Source organism: Cupressus sempervirens, chromosome 8 (genome assembly GCF_028749045.1).
Source record: "Cupressus sempervirens isolate cs-2001-9-10 chromosome 8, ASM2874904v1, whole genome shotgun sequence".
NCBI classification, from domain to species: domain Eukaryota; kingdom Viridiplantae; phylum Streptophyta; class Pinopsida; order Cupressales; family Cupressaceae; genus Cupressus; species Cupressus sempervirens.
The window spans coordinates 83239869-83260301 of NC_143125.1; the positions used below are offsets into that span (position 1 = coordinate 83239869).

At 34.7% G+C, this 20433-nt stretch overlaps 1 protein-coding gene across 1 annotated transcript in view; it reads left to right on the forward strand.

Moving 5' to 3' along the window:
- Nucleotides 1-19143, forward strand: part of LOC149541734 (uncharacterized) — a 42325-nt gene extending 23182 nt beyond the window's left edge. The window contains exons 7-8 of the mRNA XM_089796861.1: nt 18324-18423; nt 18565-19143. Coding sequence (XP_089652987.1) covers nt 18324-18423; nt 18565-18682 — 218 coding nt within the window. The 3' untranslated portion in view covers nt 18683-19143. The remainder of the gene's footprint in view (nt 1-18323; nt 18424-18564) is intronic.
- The last annotated feature ends 1290 nt before the right edge of the window (nt 19144-20433 follow it).

Genomic DNA, 20433 nt, shown 5'->3' on the forward strand with positions numbered 1-20433 from the left:
AATGTAAACTTCTTCTTCAAGTTCTCCATTCAAAAATGCTGATTTGACATCCATTTGATGCACTTTGAATTTTGTGCTAGTTACAAGTGCCAAAAACATTCTAATTGCTTCTATTCGAGCAATAGGTGCAAATGTTTCTTTATAATCAATACCTTCTTGCTGTGCATAACCTTTGTATACCAATCTTGCTTTGTTTCTTACAACCCCACCTTGTTCATTCACCTAATTTTTGAAAACCCACTTCGTTCCGATAACATTCTCATCCTTAGGTCTAGGAACCAATTCCCAAGTGTTATTCTTTTCAATCTAATCTAGTTCTTCTCTCATAGCTTTAATCCAAAAGTCATCTTTACAAGTTTCATCACACTTTTAGGTTCAACTTGAGAAAACAAACATAGTTCTTCATGTAATTTATTCCTTGTCATAAATCCTTTGTCTTTGCTTCCAATAATCTGAACTGTAGGGTGATTCTTAATCAAATTCTTATTAGGTGTCATAGGTTCAGCTCTGATTTGTGCTCTAGGTCCAGTCCTTGGTTCTTCTCTTTGTTCCATAACTTGTAATCTCCTTTTGCAAATTAGTGTCAGTCTCATAAAACAACTCAACATTGTCTTGGTTAGTTCTTGGATTAGTCTCTTCATCTAATTGTATTCCAGTATTCTTTCGTGAATTCTAAACTTCTCATCCACTCTAACATTTGTGCTCTCAACAATAGTTTTAGTTTTTTGATTAAAACATCTATACACCTTGCTTTTCAATGAATAACCAAGGAACATACTTTCATCACTTCTTGAATCAAATTTTCCAATGTCATCATCCCTTTTAATGTTACACTTACTTCCAAAGTTTCTAAAATACTTAATTTGATGGTGCATGTCCAAACCAAAGTTCATAGGGTGTCTTAGGGGCTGAAAGCTGTCTTTTAATGCCATTTACTTCACAAAAACTTTTGAACTCATTTGAAGTAAAGTCTCCACCTCTATTCGAACTCAAGCATTTAATCTTTAATCCACATTCATTTTCAACTCTATTCTTGAATATCGTAAACTACAAATGCTTCAGATTTTTCTCTAAGAAATGCTATTCACATCATTCTAGTGAAATCTTCAATAAGAATCATGAAATACCTTTCATTATAAAAAGCCCTTTTTGTAGGACAAATCAAATTTGTGTGTACAATCTCCAACTTTGTAGATGTAGTAAACTTCTTGCTTGGAAATGAACCTTTCTTTTGCTTTGCCATGACCAATGTCACCGGGAGATAGGGAGACTTGGAGGTTTCTGGTACTATTACAGGTACCAGTTTGACAATTTTACAAAATAGGAGATGACAGACAATTTTTTTTAATTATTTAAAGAGTCTAATACTAAATAAAAAATAGTAATACTGTAAAACTAAAAGACTAAAGTAAATAATAATAGTAATGTCACATTAATATAGAGTCATATTTTAAAACTCACATAATCACATTACTATATCACATAGTCATACTTGTTTTGCAAATATTGCATATGATCATCATCATATCAGATTGATAATCGCTGCAAATATTGCATATGATCATCATCATCAAATTTTAAATTCAAAAGAGTATAGTTTGATGCTAAATTGCCGATATGCAAACAAAAATGAACAAACTTAGTACAATAAACAAAACCTAGAAATGTATCTATTACTAGTATGTTGATCGTACTATCAATCTCTCCACAAGGTTTTGATTTAATCATTTAAATTGTCATTGGTCTTAATTTTTGCATTAAAAAACATTAAAACTAGGGCTAAAATACATAAAAATAGTTTAATATTATATTTTACATTTACTTTTTCTCAGAAGACTTCGGGGGAGACTTCACTTTTTGGATTAGGAGATTGAGAGACTTTAGGATACGTCATCATTAAGTCTCCAAACTTTTTTGAGGTCTCTGGAGATGCGAAAAACGTGTCTTTTATGGGGAAGACAAGTTTCCTTGTAACCATGGCCATAACACATTCCTTGTATACCATGTTAGTAGGTTTCACAATTTTTAGGCAAATCTCTAACAACAAATGTAGTACTAATCTTCAGAATGTTATCAAAGTTTATATGGCACAACCTTTTATGCCACAATCAATTGTCATTCACCCTAGCAACTAAACATGTTATCTTAGTAGGATCCAACTAAAAAACATTACCTCTTGTCCTTATACCAGTACCAATCAGCTTACCATCTTTATCTTTGATAATGCATGTCTTCTCTGTGAATTGCAACTGATATCCCTTGTCAACTAGTTGTCCAACACTTAAAAGATTATGTTTCAAACCATCAACAAAGTAAACATCTTTAGTATTAGTTTTTCAATCAAGAGTAATAAATCCTTTTCCTTTAATATGACAGGCTACATTGTTTCCAACTCTAGCTATCCCGCCATCATAGTTATTGAATTCAATAAACTTGTTCATATCTCCAGTCGTATGATGAGAACTACCACTATCAATAATCTAATCTGATCTCTTCTTTTTAACTTATTATACTAATGCTCTTCCTTCTCTAACTTCTTTTTCAGGGCTTACTTTTTTAATAGCAACAAATCCTATTTCATCACTTTCACTCAAAAATCTTTCCACTCAAGCATCTAATTCCTCAGTAGTAGTAAATAGACATTTTCTTGGCTTATAAGGCTACTTCTTATGCTTTCTCTCTTAAGACATTTAGAAAAATAATGACCATACTCTTTACATGTCCAACATTTAAAGATTTTCGTACCTTTAGGCTCTCTCTAAACAAGCAAGGCAAGACCACCTTCAATCTTCTTGTCTTCTTCAATGTAGGTCAAACATTTAATGCACTAAAAGCAATCTCAATTCTAGGTAGTTCTCCACTTTGTCTCATTCCTATGTCAGCTCATTCCAATCTAACAAGAAGATTCTCTCTTGTGAAATTATTTGTGCAAGGTATAACTTGTTTAATCATCTGTGTTGTCTGCTTATATGCAGGTGTCAAAGTTTTCAAAATCTTCCATACAATTTCATCTTCATCCTTCTTTCCCTTACAAGCCTCAATTCTTACAAAAATCTCTGATATTCTACCAAAGTAACTTCTTATAGATTCATCTTCCATCATCTTAGCTTCTTGAATTAAAAATATCCAATTCTGCAATCTAACCTTTCTAGCATGTTTATCATCTTCAAATGTAGATTCCAAAGCTTTCCAAATCTTAGGAGCTAGATTAAAAGATCATACCTGACTATACTTATTTTCAAGAAGAGAATTATCAAAAGTGCTTCTCTGGCAAACATATTACACATAAACAGATTTCTCTGACCTTTAGTACAATCTTCAAACTTATCTTCATCAACCACTTCCTTCTTGCTCTTATTGATCAGCCAATATCTTGGACCTATGCGTATCAAATGTGTCTTCATCTTCTCCTTCCAATTGTCATAGTTAACTCCATCAAACTTCAGACTTTCTTTTTTGAAATGATTACTTGCCATAGATCTCCTTAAGTTGTTAAGCTTTTCCTTCAAGGATTTGATGCTTTGATGGTATAACTGATAAGGTTGATAGAATAAGTGATGATGCGAAGAATAAGTGGTGACTTGATTGCATGATGCTCAGTTATTATGTTGTCATTGATGTCAACTATTGACCTAGTGTTGTTAGTATGTTGCCAAGTATAATTGAGTGGATGCAGTTGGTAAAGAGAAGAATGAGATGATCGGTGAAGCAACAATGCAACTATTATGAGCAGCTAGTGACAATTGATAGGTGATTTGATTTGTTTATCAAATCCATGATGGATGGAGTGGGACAATCACAAGAGGATGTTCACTAGACAATGAAGCTGATTAAGTTACCATAGCAACTTATTATCAAGAGAGGTAAAGCATTTCTAGGATGGAATGATTACTAGTGAGATAGTTTCAAGTTAGACAGGTGACTAGTGAAGCTGTGACAAATAGGTTAAAGAAGAGACGCATAGGTAAACAAAGAATGACTTCTTGAGTAATTGTCGGTTAACTAGAATTAGTGAAAGGTGTCACTTGATTACACCTGTGGTGATGTGGATATACATGTGGAGGTGATGTCAAATATCATGGAAGGTCAAAATGTTTTGACCTTGAGCACAAAATACAATGAATTGGTGGTGTGATTATGTAAAGTGACTTGTAACGTAACATCTTATAGTAGTTGGACTTGAGCGAGATATTTGAATATCCCAATTATAATACGTTTAGAGTTTGGTTAAGTCAATAGAAGTAACAAAAGCTAGTATAAGAGGTGAAAGGACAAGTTTGATGTTGTTGATCGTGGTCTAGTTGGTGTGAGAAGAAGTGGAAGGTATGATCTAGCTAGAGAAAAGAGAAGTGAGTTGAGAAGAGGAAAATAAATTAAGCAGATCTGTACAGGTAGATGTGACATCTAATTAGTGTTTCAAGTCCTCTAACAAAGCTACTCTTAAAAGGGTAAAACTCCTAACAAGGCTAGAGATAAATCCTCTAACAAGGTGGCACTTAACTATGTCTTTGTAAACTCCTAATAGGGCGCAATTCAGAAGAGTACAAATTAATTATGGGTACTAATCCCCATTGTGGTTGATCCAAGTTGGGTTTCCGTGTAGCCAAAATATTTGTATCAAATGTGTGAATGACTTCATGTGTTGGATGTTTCATTTGATGCTTTAAGTTTGATTACCGGTTAGTGGTTTAAAAGTTGAAAAAGTTGTTTGATTTGCTGATTACTTAATATGTTAAGGATAAAACAAGAACATACAACTGCAATGAAGGCCATTGCAAGTACTCTTTTAGGTACATGATATGTTGATGTCAAAAACATGGACAACTCATGACATGTGGGAGAAACTGAAGACAGTCTATAGAGGAGATGCACATGTTCAAAAGGAAAAGGTGGATAGCTTGAAAGGAAAAAATGACAAGACGAGGATGACATAGAACGAGAACATTGAACAATACAACCAAAGTATCAAGGATATAGCTGTTGCAATCAGAGGTGCTGGTGGAATGCTTGTTGAAGATGATGTGGTAAGGAAGATTCTAAAAACCCAGACACCCAAAAATGCTATTAGAGTCTCAGCTATTCAAGAGGTTACATCTTTAGGCATTCGTGCAATTACTTTGTATTCATTGATAGGAAAGATGACAACCTTTGAGCTTAGTAACATTGATAACAACATGCCTAAGTTTGAAGCTGCTTTTAATGCATCTATGACTCTTGCTCTTGCAAGAAAAGGATCTAGTAGTTCATTTGCTTATAATTTAGATTTTGTTTTAAATGAAGAAAAATAACATGAAGGATTAGAGGTGATACTTTCTTAGCCTGGAGGAAGTGGGAAGTACAAAGCTATCCTACCTTCGAAGTGCTTTAATTGTAAAAATATTGGACATATCTCTGTCGCATTACCCGAAAAGGGAAAGAAGGATAAGGAAAAGAAATACAAATAAAACAATAAAACATGCTACATTGTAGAAGAAGGTGTTGCCGATGAAGACTTAGATGGAAAAGAAAAAGAAGAAATTGTGTTAGTTCCTACTAAAGGTGGTGAAAAAGCTTTGCTCTCTACAATGAGCAATAATGAAGAATGGATAATCGATTATGGCTGTTCACATCACATGACTAGCGATAAAAACAAATTCTTTGAAATGGAAGAATGCAATGGAGGTGTAGTAATGTTTGCAAACAACAGTTCGTACATTGTGAAAGCTAAAGGTACCATTATGCTAAATGATAAACACAATGTGAAGATGTTTATTTTGTTGAAGGTCTAATGTATAATCTGTTAAGTGTTTCTCAGCTAAATAAAAAAGGTTACAGATTGGAATTCAAGAAAAGAATGTGCAGGATCATTGGAAAAACGGGAGATGTGGCCGGTATTGGTGAAGAGACAAGAGGTAACTTATTTCGATTGAATTCTACAATTAAAAAATATCTGATTGCTAAGGTTGAGGATGGCTGATTGTGGTATGAATGGTTCTATCATGCCAACTTTGATTACTTGGTCAAAGTAAGCAAGATGAAAGTAGTAGAGGATTGCCTAATCTAGAGAAACCAAAAAATGGTATGTGCAAAGAGTGTCAACTTGGAAAGTTAACCAGTTCTATAGCTTTATCAATAAGAATTACACTTCTGAGGGTATTCTGGACATAGTGCATACTGATCTATGTGCTCCCATAGGAACTTAGAGTTATCATGGAGATAGGTATTTCACACTATTTGTTGATGATTACTTTAGGATGATGTGGTGGGTTGTCTTTTTGAAGTGCAAATCATAAGTATTCTACATGTTCAAAGTCTTCAAAGCCAAAGTAGAAAAGAAAACTAATAAGATGCTGAAATGTTTGAGACCAGATAGAGGAGGTGAGTTCACTTAACACAAATTCAATGTATACTGTGAGGTACATGGAATTAAAAGGCAAATGTCACCTCCCAGACCACCTCAGCAAAATGGAATTGTTGAAAGAAGAAATAGGTCAACCATTGATTGTGTAAGAACATGAATGTTACAAAAAGGTGTAGCCTAAACCTTTTGGAGAGAAGCGGTGAACACTGCAGTCTACACATTGAATCAGGTGCAATTGAAGAAATGCACTGACAAAATGCCCTATGAACTATGGTATGGAAGAGCACCATATGTGAGCTACTTCAAAGTATTTGGAAGTAGATGTTACATCAAAAGAGATGATTTCTCAAGAAAGTTTTATTCAAGAGGAGATGAAGGAATATTCCTAGGCTATTCTTGAAGAGAAAAGCTTACAAGTGCTTTAATAAAAGGACAGACAAGATGATAGTGTTAGATTATGGTGACTGATCAGGAAAGTACTGTACATACTTCATAATTAGTGGGGTTTGGGCCGTGGCCGACGTTGTAGCCGACATATGGCCGACATGTTGTAACCCTAAAACAGATAAAATACTTGTATAAAAGGGTTTAGGGTTAGGTGTTTTCATTATGTTGTGATGTGAAATTGCTTCTTGCGGCGGTATTGAGTTGTAAGGGATTACGGACTGTAATCAGGTTGTAATCATTGGATTGTAATAAGATCAGACTTGCTGTTTGGTGGACGTAGTCCAGGGATTGGGTGAACCACGTTAAATCTTGGTGCCTTGTGTTCATTTTTGTGTGATTTTTTTTTCTGTTATTGGTTATATTTGCATGTAGTTTTTATTTCTGTCCGTGGTTTATCCTAACAGATAGAAAGTGCTAATGTGTGAGTTGATGAGTACTCTGAACAGAATGATGAGTCTAGTAACAAAGAGCTGGAAGACTACATAGGATTTGATTACATGCAACCTATTGAACAATATGCTATAACACAATCGGTGGTAGAAGAAGAGAATGTACAAGAACCAATTTGAGCTGTTGAAGAAGCTCCAAGAGCAGAATCGGTGTTACTGAGGTATGTTAAGCTAAATCTTCCCCAGATCAAATAATTGGTAATAAGAATGCTAGTTTATGAACCAAAAGACAAGCAAGGGAAAGTACATGTTTGTTGTGTCAATTTGTGCCAAAAACTAGAAAAAATGCTTTAAAGAAAGAAGAAAGGGTAGAGGTCGTGAAGGAAGAATTGAAACAAATTGAAAAGAATGAAACATGGACTCTAGTGTCGGGACTTGTGCACAAGAATGTGATAGGAACAAAATGGGATTTTCAAGGATAAGATGCAAGAAATAGGTGAAGCTGTAAAAAACATAGCAAGGTTAGTTTGCAAAGGCTATGAAAAAGAGGAAGGACTAGGCTATGGAGAGATTTTTGCACCTCTGGCCAAACTTGAACGAGTCAAAATATTGCTCGCATTTGTTGCTTACAATGGATTCAAAGTTTATTGGATGGATGTCTAGTCAACATGGACTCTACTGCCGAGACTTGTGGACAAGAATGTGATAGGAACAAAATGGGTTTTTCAAAGATAGGATGCAAGAAATAGGTGAAGTGGTAAAAAACATAGCAAGGTTAGTTTGCAAAGGCTATGAAAAAGAGGAAGGACTAGGCTATGGAGAGACTTTTGTACCTCTGGCCAAACTTGAACAAGTCAGAATATTGCTTGCATTTGTTGCTTACAATGGATTCAAAGTTTATTGGATGGATGTATAGTCAACATGGATTGTAGTGCCAAGACTTGTGGACAAGAATGTGATAGGAACAAAATGGGTTTTTCAAAGATAAGATGTAAGAAATAGGTGAAGTGGTAAAAAACATAGCAAGATTAGTTTGCAAAGGCTATGAAAAAGAGGAAGGACTAGGCTATGGAGAGATTTTTGCACCTCTGGCCAAACTTGAACGAGTCAGAATACTGCTTGCATTTGTTGCTTACAATTGATTCAAAGTTTATTGGATGGGTGTCTAGTCAACATTTTTGAATGGTATATTGTAAAAAAAAGTTTACATAGAACAACCCGAAGGGTTTTCCAATTCAGAAGGAAAGAACATGGTGTGCAGATTACAAAAGGACTTGTATGGATTAAAACAAGCTCCCAAAGTATGAGAGGTTATATTCTTATTTGATTAAAATTGGATTTACAAGGACAAGTGATACAACAATGTATAATTGAGGGTAGAAAATGAAAACAAGTTGTTGATTGCAAAATGTTTGTTGCTATTGTCTTTCGAGGTAACGAGGTGATGAGCATTGCTTTCTTAGAAGAAATGAAGGAATTTGAAATGTCTATGATTAGTGAGATCAAACTCTTCATTGGTTTGCAGATTTACCAACTCAAAGATGGCATATACATTAGTTAGATTAAGTACATAAAATAATTATTGATGACATTTGGATAAGAAGATTCAAAACTAATTGGTACTCCTATGATGACACGATGCAAGCTATCCAAGGAATATGACACAAAGGAAGTAGATGAGGCATTGTATAGATCCATGGTTCACAAGCTACAAGATGTGGTGCAGAACAAACTGGATACAACACGTAGTTGAACTAGTAATGCGATTTTCCTCTAATCCAAAGGAATCACATTTGATTGCAGTCAAGAGAATCTTTAGACATCTCAAGGGAACTGAAAAGGATGGATTGTGGTATGGACATTAAAGTGATTTCGCATTAAGTGCATTTACTGATGTTGATTGGGTAGGCAATGTGGATGATAGGAAAAGTGCAAGTGGTGGTGCATTCTTCCTATGTGAAAGACTTGTTTCATAGATAAGTAAAACAAAACTGTGTAGCTCAGTCTACAACTAAAGCAAAATATGTGGCTGCTGCAACAAATTGCACATAGGTCATATGGATAAAACAAATTCTGGAAGGGATACAGGAAAAGGTTGATCAACCGATGGTTATCTACTGTAATAACACAAGTGTAATAAACATTTAAAAAAATCCAGTGATGCACTCTACGATGAAGCACATAGCCATCAAGTTTCATTATCTCAAAAAGCAGGTTCAAGAAAAGGAAGTAAAGTTGGAGTATGTGCCAACCAAGGAATAGGTAGCACACATACTCACAAAACTACTACCCAAGGATATGTTGGAGTACCTAAGGGGCAGGTTAGGGGTAATTCCCTTGCTTGATTTGAACTAAAAGAAGATGCATGTTGCATCATTGCAAGTACAGTCATTGAACATCTTGAGATTTGAATTGATGTATTGATGCTACTCCTTAGGGGGAGCAACTGCGAAGAGGTGTGTATTGAAGAAGTGGAAGTTGAAGAACAAGTAGAAGTAGAGTGGAGTAGATATACTTACACCTTTGGCATCATTGTCAAAGGGGGAGGAATTGAGATGATGGCCAAAGGAAGAGATTGAGATGACAAACAGATTGAGATTGAGATGAAGCCAAAAGAAAGGAAAGGAGATAATGAAGAATGATTATGAAATGAACCTGGACGAATGGAGTTGCATAGGAAAGTGTAGTGAAAGGGGGAGAATCTGTAGAGAATTGGACAGGTAAGGTGAAGAGAAAAGTGGAAACATTTTGTTTCGAGTAATTGCTGAAAAAAATTATGCACGAAGTCAAGACAAAGTATAGCATGTGTTGCCATCAATTCCAAAGGGGGAGATTGTTGGCATAATTGATAAGGTTGATAGAATAAGTGATGACATGATGATGCAAAGAATAAGTGATGGTTTGATTGCATGATGATCAGTTATTATGTTGTCATTGATGTCAACTATTGCCCTAGTGTTCTTAGTACGTTGTCAAGTATAATTTAGTGGATGCAGCTAGTGAAAAGAAGAATGCGATGATTGGTGAAGTAACAATGCAACTACTATGAGTAGTTAGTGAAAATCGATAGGTGATTTGATCGGTTTATCAAATCCATGATGAATGGAGTGGAATGATCACATGATGTTCACTAGACAATGAAGCTAATTTAGTTACGATAGCAACTCATTATCAATAGAGGAAAAGTATTTCCAAGATGGAGTAATGATAGGTGAGATAGTTTCAAGTTAGACAGGTGATCGATGAAGCTATGACAAACATGTTAAAGAAGAGACGAATAGGTTAACAAAGAATGAGTTCTTGAGTAATGATCGATTTACTAGAATTAGTGAAAGGTGTCATTTGATTGTAGCAGCGTTGACGTGGATATGCATGTGGAGGTGATGTTAGATATCACAGTGATCGAGATTGAGTTTGTGAGGAAAGATTCTAGAGGAAGCTCATGACATGTCAAAATGTGTTTGATCCTTGGTATCACATACTATGAATTGGTGGTGCAATTATGTAGATTGACTTGTAACATAAGATAACATCTTATGGCAGTTGGATCTGAGTAGGATATTTGAATTTCCCAATTGTAATATGCTTAGGGTTTTGTTAAGTCGGTGGAAGCGGCAAAAACCAATATAATAGGTGAAAGAAGGATAGGTTTGATATTGTTGATCATGGTCTAGTTGGTGTGAGAAGTGGAAGGTGCAATCCAACCAGAGAGAAGAGTGAGTTGAGAAGAGGAAAAGAGCTGAAGTGGATTTGAATAGGCAGAGGTATTGCTATTTCATAGGTCAATCTTTCTGATGTTCCCTAACGGTTACAACATGTTAAATCCCTTGACAGGGTGGATCCTAACGAGTCCTTGTTGTATGTCCTTTGACAAGGTGACAGTGTTTAAAGTCCTCTAACAAGGCTACTGCTAATAGGGGAAAGCTCCTAACAGGGCTAAAGATAAATCCTCTAAATAGGATGACACTCAACTATGCCTTTCTAAACTCCTAACATGGTTACGCTCTTGATAAGGCGTACTTAAGAAGACTACAAATTAATTGTGGGTACTAATCCCCACTGTGGTTATGATCCAAGTTGGGTTTTCGTGTAACCAAAATATTTGTGTCAAATTTATGAGTGATTTCATGTCGTGGATGTTCCATTTGATCCTTCAAGTTTGATTACCAGTTTGTGGTTTAGAAGGTGTAAAATTTGTTTCATTTTCTGTTTACTGATTCACCCCCGTCCCAATAATCTAATCACTTAGGACCACCGTAAACTTCAATACCTCTGCCATTAACCAACAATTGTCTTTTTCTTGCTCTTGCATTCTCTTTGCAAGTTCTACACTTGCCACCCTAAGAGGCATGTTATTAACTTCTCCTTTTGCTCCTTTTGCTGACATGTACTCAACTTCTTCTTCCCCAAAGATTCTCCCATGCTCTGATACCAATATGATGCAAAGGCACAAGCTAGAAGCTTGGTGTTCTTTCCAATCCACCCAATTTCCAAAAGCCACTATAAGATTCAATCTCTTCTGCAATGTGTCTCAAAACTCAATCATTTTTCCAAACATGTCACATTTATGTGACAAGATCCATGCAAATTTCCACCTTTACCTTATTCCTTCTTAAGAATTGAAATTTGTGTGTTTCACTTACAACAATAACATAAGGTGGGAAGGAATCCTCACTCCACATTCCCTTCAATACATTCAAACTAATTTGCCAGTTCAAATTCAGATACCGATATGGGTTCGAGGTCTATGTTCAAAATTTCTTCAGTTTTTTTTGGGTTGGAATTGGATGCGTTTTGGGTCTGCCATACATACAAGAGTATTTCAAAAAAGAAAAAATATACATGTACAAAGATGAAGTTTGTACACCACTATGCTAATATTAAAGCAGCATAGCAAAATACATCACGATGTCAATGTTTTGGTTAAAAAACAATATTGTCAACATTAATAATCAACCATCATTGATCAAATATCATCAAAAATCATCAAGTAAATCATCATCATTCTGCTGTTGCAAATAAGTAGCATAAAAGGAAATGCTATAGGCCCATTTAAGGCAAAGGTTGTGATTGCTACCATATTGTAAGCTTCACACATCAATTATCATACTAGATGATTCAAAGAAAGCAACTTTGGATCAATTGGATGGAGTCAAGAAAGGCAAGATTTGGATGAAGTTCAATCTATAGTTTACTGTACATGTTAGGCTGTATGTATGATTTGTGGTGTATTACATACATTCCATAATAGATGTGTGGCACTTTTATACATCCTGATTCATCTTCTAAAGTAGCATTTAATTCAATTAAAATATGATTAGTGATTTGAATCTAATTATGTGCTTAAGTCTACTTTGGCAATAATTTTTGTTTTTGAAAAGTAAACATAGGGCGTTTTCAACCAAATTCTCTTAATTTTCTTTGAAATTTTGTCTAGGTTCCTTTTCTAGAAACCAGAGTCACCCAAAAGTCATCCAAATTCTGCCTGGATTCCTCTCAGATAATTCCCAACAAAATTCGGTCTCTGTGGCACACTTCTTACAAAAATTGACAAGGATCAAACTTTTGAGAATTGAAAATGGATCTCCTCAGGTCCAGGAGAGAATTTGGTAACTTAGCATTCAAACTTTATGCTTTTCGTGATTTCATAGGTGTACTTTTATAAGGGTCACGAAAATGCGCAATTTCCCTATTTTGCATAGTGCATTTTCTAAGTCTTGTGAAACAACGAAATACTACTACTAGCCTTGTTTAGAGGGTCTTTGACCAAATAGTTCCACCGTCTTTTGAAGGGCCTATCCAACTGATTGTAGTTTTGGATACCCTGATTTGCACAAAATTCCAAAGTTATAATTTTTGTCTCCAAATTTAAGAGTCACAAATTTGACCGTCCGTACAAACCTAATTAAATAGGCCATCAAGGCCTAATTTACAAAGCAAGTGCCTTGATTACTTGGCTTTTCTCCAATCTAATCATTGTAATCTCTCAAGAGATCCATCAAACTACCAAATCTCCAATTTCACCTTCAGATTTCACCCAAAACATATTTACAACTACTTTTTTCATTTCATTGTTGGGCGGTCACATGTAGATGCCTTCCTAGGGCTTGCTAGTACTTCTAGGGATCGGCGAGTTTCTGCAAAATTCTTTTAGATTCTCATAGTGCAATGTTCCCTCTACCTTTTTTCCATAGGTCATTAGACTCCAATGGTGAAAGTGTCATATAAGGACATTTTTCTCATCAAAGCCTTGAAAAACCAGGTTTTCAGACCTACAAAGACAAAACTAATCAAATCTCTTCAATCTAGACACCTCAAAACCTCAAATTACATCCAAATGAAAGCTAGAACATGTCTCTACATAATCCAATACACTAAAGCATTACACCATCAAATATAAAAGCAATGAACAATTAAACATCAGATTTGCAGAAAATCACCGGTCCCCTTGATTGCTCAAACACCAAAACTTTGCAAAAACAACAGTCTTCCCTTGGATTCGATCTAAGATGACTTAATACATGTTTCCCAAAGGGTTTCCCACCAGATTTCAAATTAGGTGACTGTTTGGAAGTGTTAGGATTAAAGAGACAAAAGTAATGGTTACATGCAAATATAACCATTATTAGAAAATAATAGACCACATAGAAGAGAACACAAGACACAAAGATTTAATGTGGCTTACCCAATCCCTGGGCAATGTCCACCAAATAACGAGTCCAATATTATTGTTATCTAGTGATTACAACTTGATTACAATTTATAATCCCTTACAACGCAATACTGCTACAAGAAGCTACAATCTCATCAAACAGTATGAAATTTCTAACCCTACGCCATTTTGTACAAGCTTTTTGCTGCTTACAAATTAGTGTTAGAATAAGTTGTCCAATAGAAAAATAGTAGCTAATGCCGTTCACAATGATAAAGTCAGTTGAGCTTTTGGGGGCAGCACTCCCAAAAACCCCCGCAAGGGGAGCTGCTTCTTGAACCCATCTTGAGGGCATTGCCCTCAAACCCCTGTATAAATAATATGGGGAGAAACTGCGCTGAATAAAGTGGGAAAAATTACCCTCCGATTCTGATTAGGGTCAACATCGCAATAGGAAGATGTCTATTCAATTAGCCAAAAAGTTTTATGTTAAGTTCACAACATTTGCAACTTTTGTTGTCAGTTTTCCAACTTTTGCCAATCAACCTTTCCAAGGTTTTGTAACTTTATCCATGCACTCCTATGGCTAACTTATGACCACTACACATTAGATTAACTGTTTTCTACACTCCTATGGGCCGATAGGACCAATTGCCCTTGATGGCTTATAAGTTATAACTATGCAATTAGGACAAAGGCCTTACAACTTGGGCCTTATTGACTTAAAAACTTATCCTATCACTTTCTATTACATGATTGAACAAAATGTCTTCAATTATGCTCCTTTGAGGTGTTTTCATGGGGTGCTTATACACTAGAGAATAGTGGCAAGGCTTGGTTAATAAACTTCTCAATCCATCTACATTCTGCGTACATATCTACAAGGGCAATTTCCACCAAAATTTGACATAGCTCAGCCTTCTATTATTTGAAATATTTTGTTAAACAAATTAAATGTATTATATATGCTGGCTTAATTATGTTCACTATGCATTGGTTCTCTTTAAACATTGCAATACTTGAATTCATTGAGACACCCTTCCTAGACTAGTAGACATATTATCTAGGTACCTAGACAAAAGAAAATAATTAATTGACCTTCTGAGGCACCCTGTAAAACATTTCTACTACCTTGCATATGCTTTCACATCTTGTCTTTATAAATCTAGTAGAGTATCTCTACTTTTGATATCTAACATAATTCCCTTCATCATGCCCTCAATGTATGTCCATATGCAGTTCTCAAATGATTATTCTAATTTGATTCACCTTTCAAAAAGTCTAGTGCAATGCAAAACAAAAATCATTGCTTTCCATGAGGTGACATCTCTTTGATCTTTGAGGAATTGTTTAAGATGGTGCACAAGACTTGTTCCGGCCTTTGTAATTGTTTCATTCCTTGATTTAACATCTCTTTGAGACATTTTGTCAAACAGTTTATGTGTGGCCTCTCTGTTTCCCCATTTTACATGCATGTGTCTTGGAGCGCTTCATTGATTCATAACTTCCGATAGCTTCATGGAAAAATTTCACTTCGCACGCATCCTGCAATCATTAATTCCATGATACGACATATCTTTGGGGTAGTCTGTAAACTACTCACATGCCTTGCCAATGATTTCATAGGTCACATGCATCTGGTATGTCTTATTTAAATCTTTGATCGACACCCATTACTCTGTTCTAAAAGCTCCCATATTGGCATGCCAGATAAGATCGTAAAGATTGTGGAATTTGGATTCACACTTACCCAAATGTTCTTCAAAAGTTTCTCCAACCTTTTAACAAGCCCATTCATTGTAGATGACATCTCTTTGTGGCATTGAGTCAAACAGTTCTTCTGCATAGTCACAGTTTGCTGGATTGTCTATAAAAGCAGAGTATTTTGTAATTATAAATTTCTGCAAAAAACATTTTCCTTAATGCTCTGATGCTGCTAATTGGAGTACTGAATAATTATAAACTTTTACAAAAATCCTTTGTGCTTTGATGCCACCAGTTTACTATCTCAAAGCCTTTATTTTGAGACGAACAAGAAAATGTTGGTATAGATTTTAAGATGCGTCTCTGTTCTGCTACGAATATTTGTTCAAAATCTTAAATCCTCATCAATGAATCTGTGTTATGCTTTATCTGCATTTGTGGTGCACATGAGACCACATTTCTTTCAGAGATTTTACAAAATGGTGTACACGAACAGAGGTTATGGAAGTCATCTCTGCCTTGATAGACAGTCTTTGAAGAACTCAGATGTTAGTTATATTAAATTTTATGTTTTAAAAATCCAAAACTCACAACTCAGTTTCTTTGCATCCACATTTTACCACTCACAAGTTATCACGTGCATTCACTTTTTAGTATTTATCGTTTCTAACCCTTTGCATTCACCTTTTGAAACTCATAACTGGGTTATGAGTTATGTGTTTTTATTTCACAGTGCATACTTATGGGTGTGACATTTACTTTTTACAATTCTAACTTACCTCCACTTTTCGTTTTTCACCATCCACAACCCCCCAGTATTCACTTTTAAAAACTCACAACTGGGTTAGAGTTGTGAATTTGAATTTGCATAATGCACTGCTTTTGACTTTCCAAATTCACCACTTAGCTTTTGACTTTTCAAATTCACAACTTAGTTGTGAGTTGTGAATTCATATGGCACAACTTCAATTTAAAGTATCAAGAAGTGATTTGAGTTAAATTTATTCAATTCTTTCTACCCCTTTCACAACTTTTTACTGGGAATACATTTGGGCTTAAATTCTTGACCTTCTAACCAATTGATATTTATTTATGGCAGGCATCACAGATAAGATTTCAATATGTATATAATATTGAATATATCCTCACAACGTTGTAAGCATTGAAATCTCAAAAATGAATATTGAAATTTTTCTTTTTTGGGTTATGGGTCATGACAAATTTGTATGTGAAAAAGCTTGGAGATGACAGATTCAAGATGAATCCGCATAAAAGCTTTTGACAAATACACATTTCAGATAAACTGGATAACTGATTTAGTGCAAAATGTTTAAATATTGGCAGGTTGGTAAATGAGGCAACAGATACGCATCAAACACAGCTCAGATACATGTTAATACTGTACCCATGTGTGCCCAATAAACCTTTTAAATCTTTCCAAATTCAGTTTAAAAAAACTTCATTCATGTAAATTGTAAATTATCTTTTGGTATAAATAAATCCTTAGACCAAATGAGAAAGACAAATAAAATGTTTTTCTATTTCAGCGACCAATCTTTTTGGTTATCTTCCAATGCATCTATACTTTTTCTATATTGTAAAGTGTTAAATTAGCTTATAGTTATTTTTATTTATGTAGGATTTTTGTGTCTATATTTTTTTTTAAGTAATGAAAATCTTCTTTAATAAGTTGGAAAATTATGTTGAATAAATTTATATTTGTTTTTATATTAATGCTGCATCTAGCCATATCCATATTGGAGGTTTTAAACAATTTCCAGGTACCATATCCATATTCATATGTGTACCCATGCTCGTGTCCATCCGACATTATCTAAATTAGTTTTTTTCCTACCTTGAAGGGACCATATGCTCTTTGGTGTCCAATTCAGAGGCAGAAACTAGGCCCATCTTTCCAAAAATTTCAGATTTAGATATTCTTATGAGGAAGAGGAAAATAAGCTCCTCATAGAATCTGACAAGTGGACTATACTTAATGTAAAAGAACACACATGGTAAAAGGATTGGAACAAGAATTGAAAAATATCAAGGAAGATGTAAAAAAAAAAATAAATGGATATGAACTTTTATACTAATCTAGCAGAATTTAATTATATATTATCTTCTGTACATGACATTTCCTTGAAGGAGATATGCATCTTCTCTATCGGACTAAATTTATGTATGAAAATATTTAATTGGTTCTAAAGAATGATAAGTTATAATGGAAGATGAACAGATACTCTTTCTTGAGACGAATTAATGTACGAGATCTTGGATACATGCTATTGTGTGCTAACATAAATGGTGCTGTGGCAATAGATGCAAAACTGTGTAGGTGGTAGGTCTCAACCTGGAGGGAGATTAATTTTGACATTGACATCAACCATAGTTTTGACCTTGGCATTGGCTTTGATCATGGTGTGAAGTTATCATCTGCATCACTCATTGGTCTTTATTCAAATAAATTATTAGCATGCAAAAAATTCATATTCAGTGAGGCCACTGAATATTCAAGAATTTGCAGGCACATGAAATTAGGGTTGTTTCAATTGATATATCAAGGCGAAAAATAAATCACACTACACAATCTCAGAAACTATTTCTCATGGATATCTTAGCAAATGAAACTACCGATCTCTTTCTTTATAGTTATCTTTGTCATCTTTATGTTGTACATTCTGCAGATGAGATTAATAGTATAGTTTCTTATAGTTGTGAATAATGGAGTTAATGTATGTCTGGTATGTGAACATTCTAACAATTACTTGGAGTCTCTATTATATTGCAGATGTCCCAGAGGAAATCATTGATGGTTCAAAGTGGGTTGCAGTCCGGAAAGGCATATGCTGTATTTGCTGTGACAGGCAAATAGATTCCCTATTGTACAGGTTATAATTTTAATCCATCTCATGTTATTTTTTTATGGATTTGCTTGTGACATTTTCCACGAGTTAGTATCACTAAATCCATTGAATATGATATTCGTGTTGTGGTTAGAAATCATAGCTAAAAACACTAATTTGTTTCAGGTGTGGTCACATGTGCACGTGTTCGAAGTGTGCAAATGAATTGGTTCACAATAGTGGAAAGTGTCCAATGTGCCGAGCTCCAATTGTGGAGGTTGTCCGAGCCTATTGTGAAGTGTGAATAAAATAGTTTCCTATTGAACCAGATTTTAAGGTTTCCTCTCGTATATTATACCTTGGAATATCAGGCAGTTTCTTTACTTTACAGGTAATGTTCATTTTGGATTGGGTTGTTTGCTTTAATCAAGCAACAGTCAATATTGCTTATTCCATAGAATACTTGGTACTGGTGAGAAAATACCATTTCCAACCAATAATAGGAAAATAAGTTTTCTGCAATAGATATAGTGGCGAGAAAGTCAACTTCAGCCACACATTATGTTTTGTTGCTATGTTGAGCACTCATTTGAAGGAATATATTACAAAGGGCAATGGTATCTTTTTTGTTTTTTTACTCACGAAACAAACCTTGACATTGAATAAGAGGTTTTAACTTTGTTAGTTTTGTGGTTCAACGAACTGTATACATCTTCAAAGGGCAACCTTTTCTATTTAGTTTTATTGAAAAATCATTGTGCAAAACTATTTGGACTTGGTTAGAAATTTTGGCAGCAGATCGTGGAGGTCCTGATAATTGTATTTGTGCACCAATGGTGAGTAATACTTCCTTCAGATATTTGAACAATCTCTAGTTCTCTTTTTTCCCAGCTGGCTCATTTACAAAAAGTTTGTGAAATATATTGCCATTTGTATCCATTCCATGACGATTGAAGGTGTTATCACATCTTGATCTGCAGTAGATGATGCTCCTGTCTGATGACTATCTCTGCTGCTTATTTTATTTATTTCTCCTGCCTTGTTGGCCATGATTGATTGACTGATTGAATGAATTGAATTCCTTTGATTTGATAATTTGAGGTATTGGTGAGTTAGGAACAAGTAATTGGTGATTAAATGATTGAAAAGTAACAATATAATGAGCACAGGTTTGAGATATCAAGTGGATGAGAATTGAATGCACATTTTCTTGATAGAGTGATGCTTTATTGCTGAATTGCACATTTTCTTGATCTCAAAATGAAGTGATGATTGATGTAGATTTGATGATCATTTGCTTCATCTTGCTGATTGATTGTTTGCTGCATCTTGCTGATTGATTGTTTGCTTGATTTCTTGAGGGATTAATGATTGATGGGTGAAGTATGATAAATTATAAGTTGTAAATGCTTGGAATGAAATTTCCTTTATTGTTGAAAGGGTCACCACCTTTCATAAGAGTTCAGTTACCACTTCCCAGTTACCACTTCTCATTGCTGCATTTCAGAATAATATATTAAAGCCCAAACTGCTCTCCTCTGGATTTCCTCCTGAAACAAAACTGTCTTCCCTTTATATCTTCTGTTGGAGATTCACACCTCTTCATCATGACCACCTTTTGCAATGGTCACAACCTTTCACCATTACCCCTTTATGGAAGAGTCACAACACAATCATTTCTGCCATCTGAAAGAGTCGCAACCTTTCAAAATTATCACTCTTAGGAAGAGTCACAACCCTCTATAATCTCCCTATTTTCTTTCTTGATTCCATTTTCCATTTCCTCTCCTTTCATATCTCCCTGTTTTTAAATGATTTTTTCCCTTCTTTATATCACATGTTTGAGGGAGTTGCATCTTCTTTCCAAACTAAATTTTAGTTTTAATTTTTGAAATATTGTTATATTTTGAATTTATTATTATTATTAAATTCTAATTCAAAATAGATATATTACATATTAATGTCGAGCACCAAACTGCTGTTTCTTGAGTTTTGGGAAGCATGTCTATGTCATGCACTACAAAGTTAGGAAATTTGGTGTAAGATTTGAGTTAT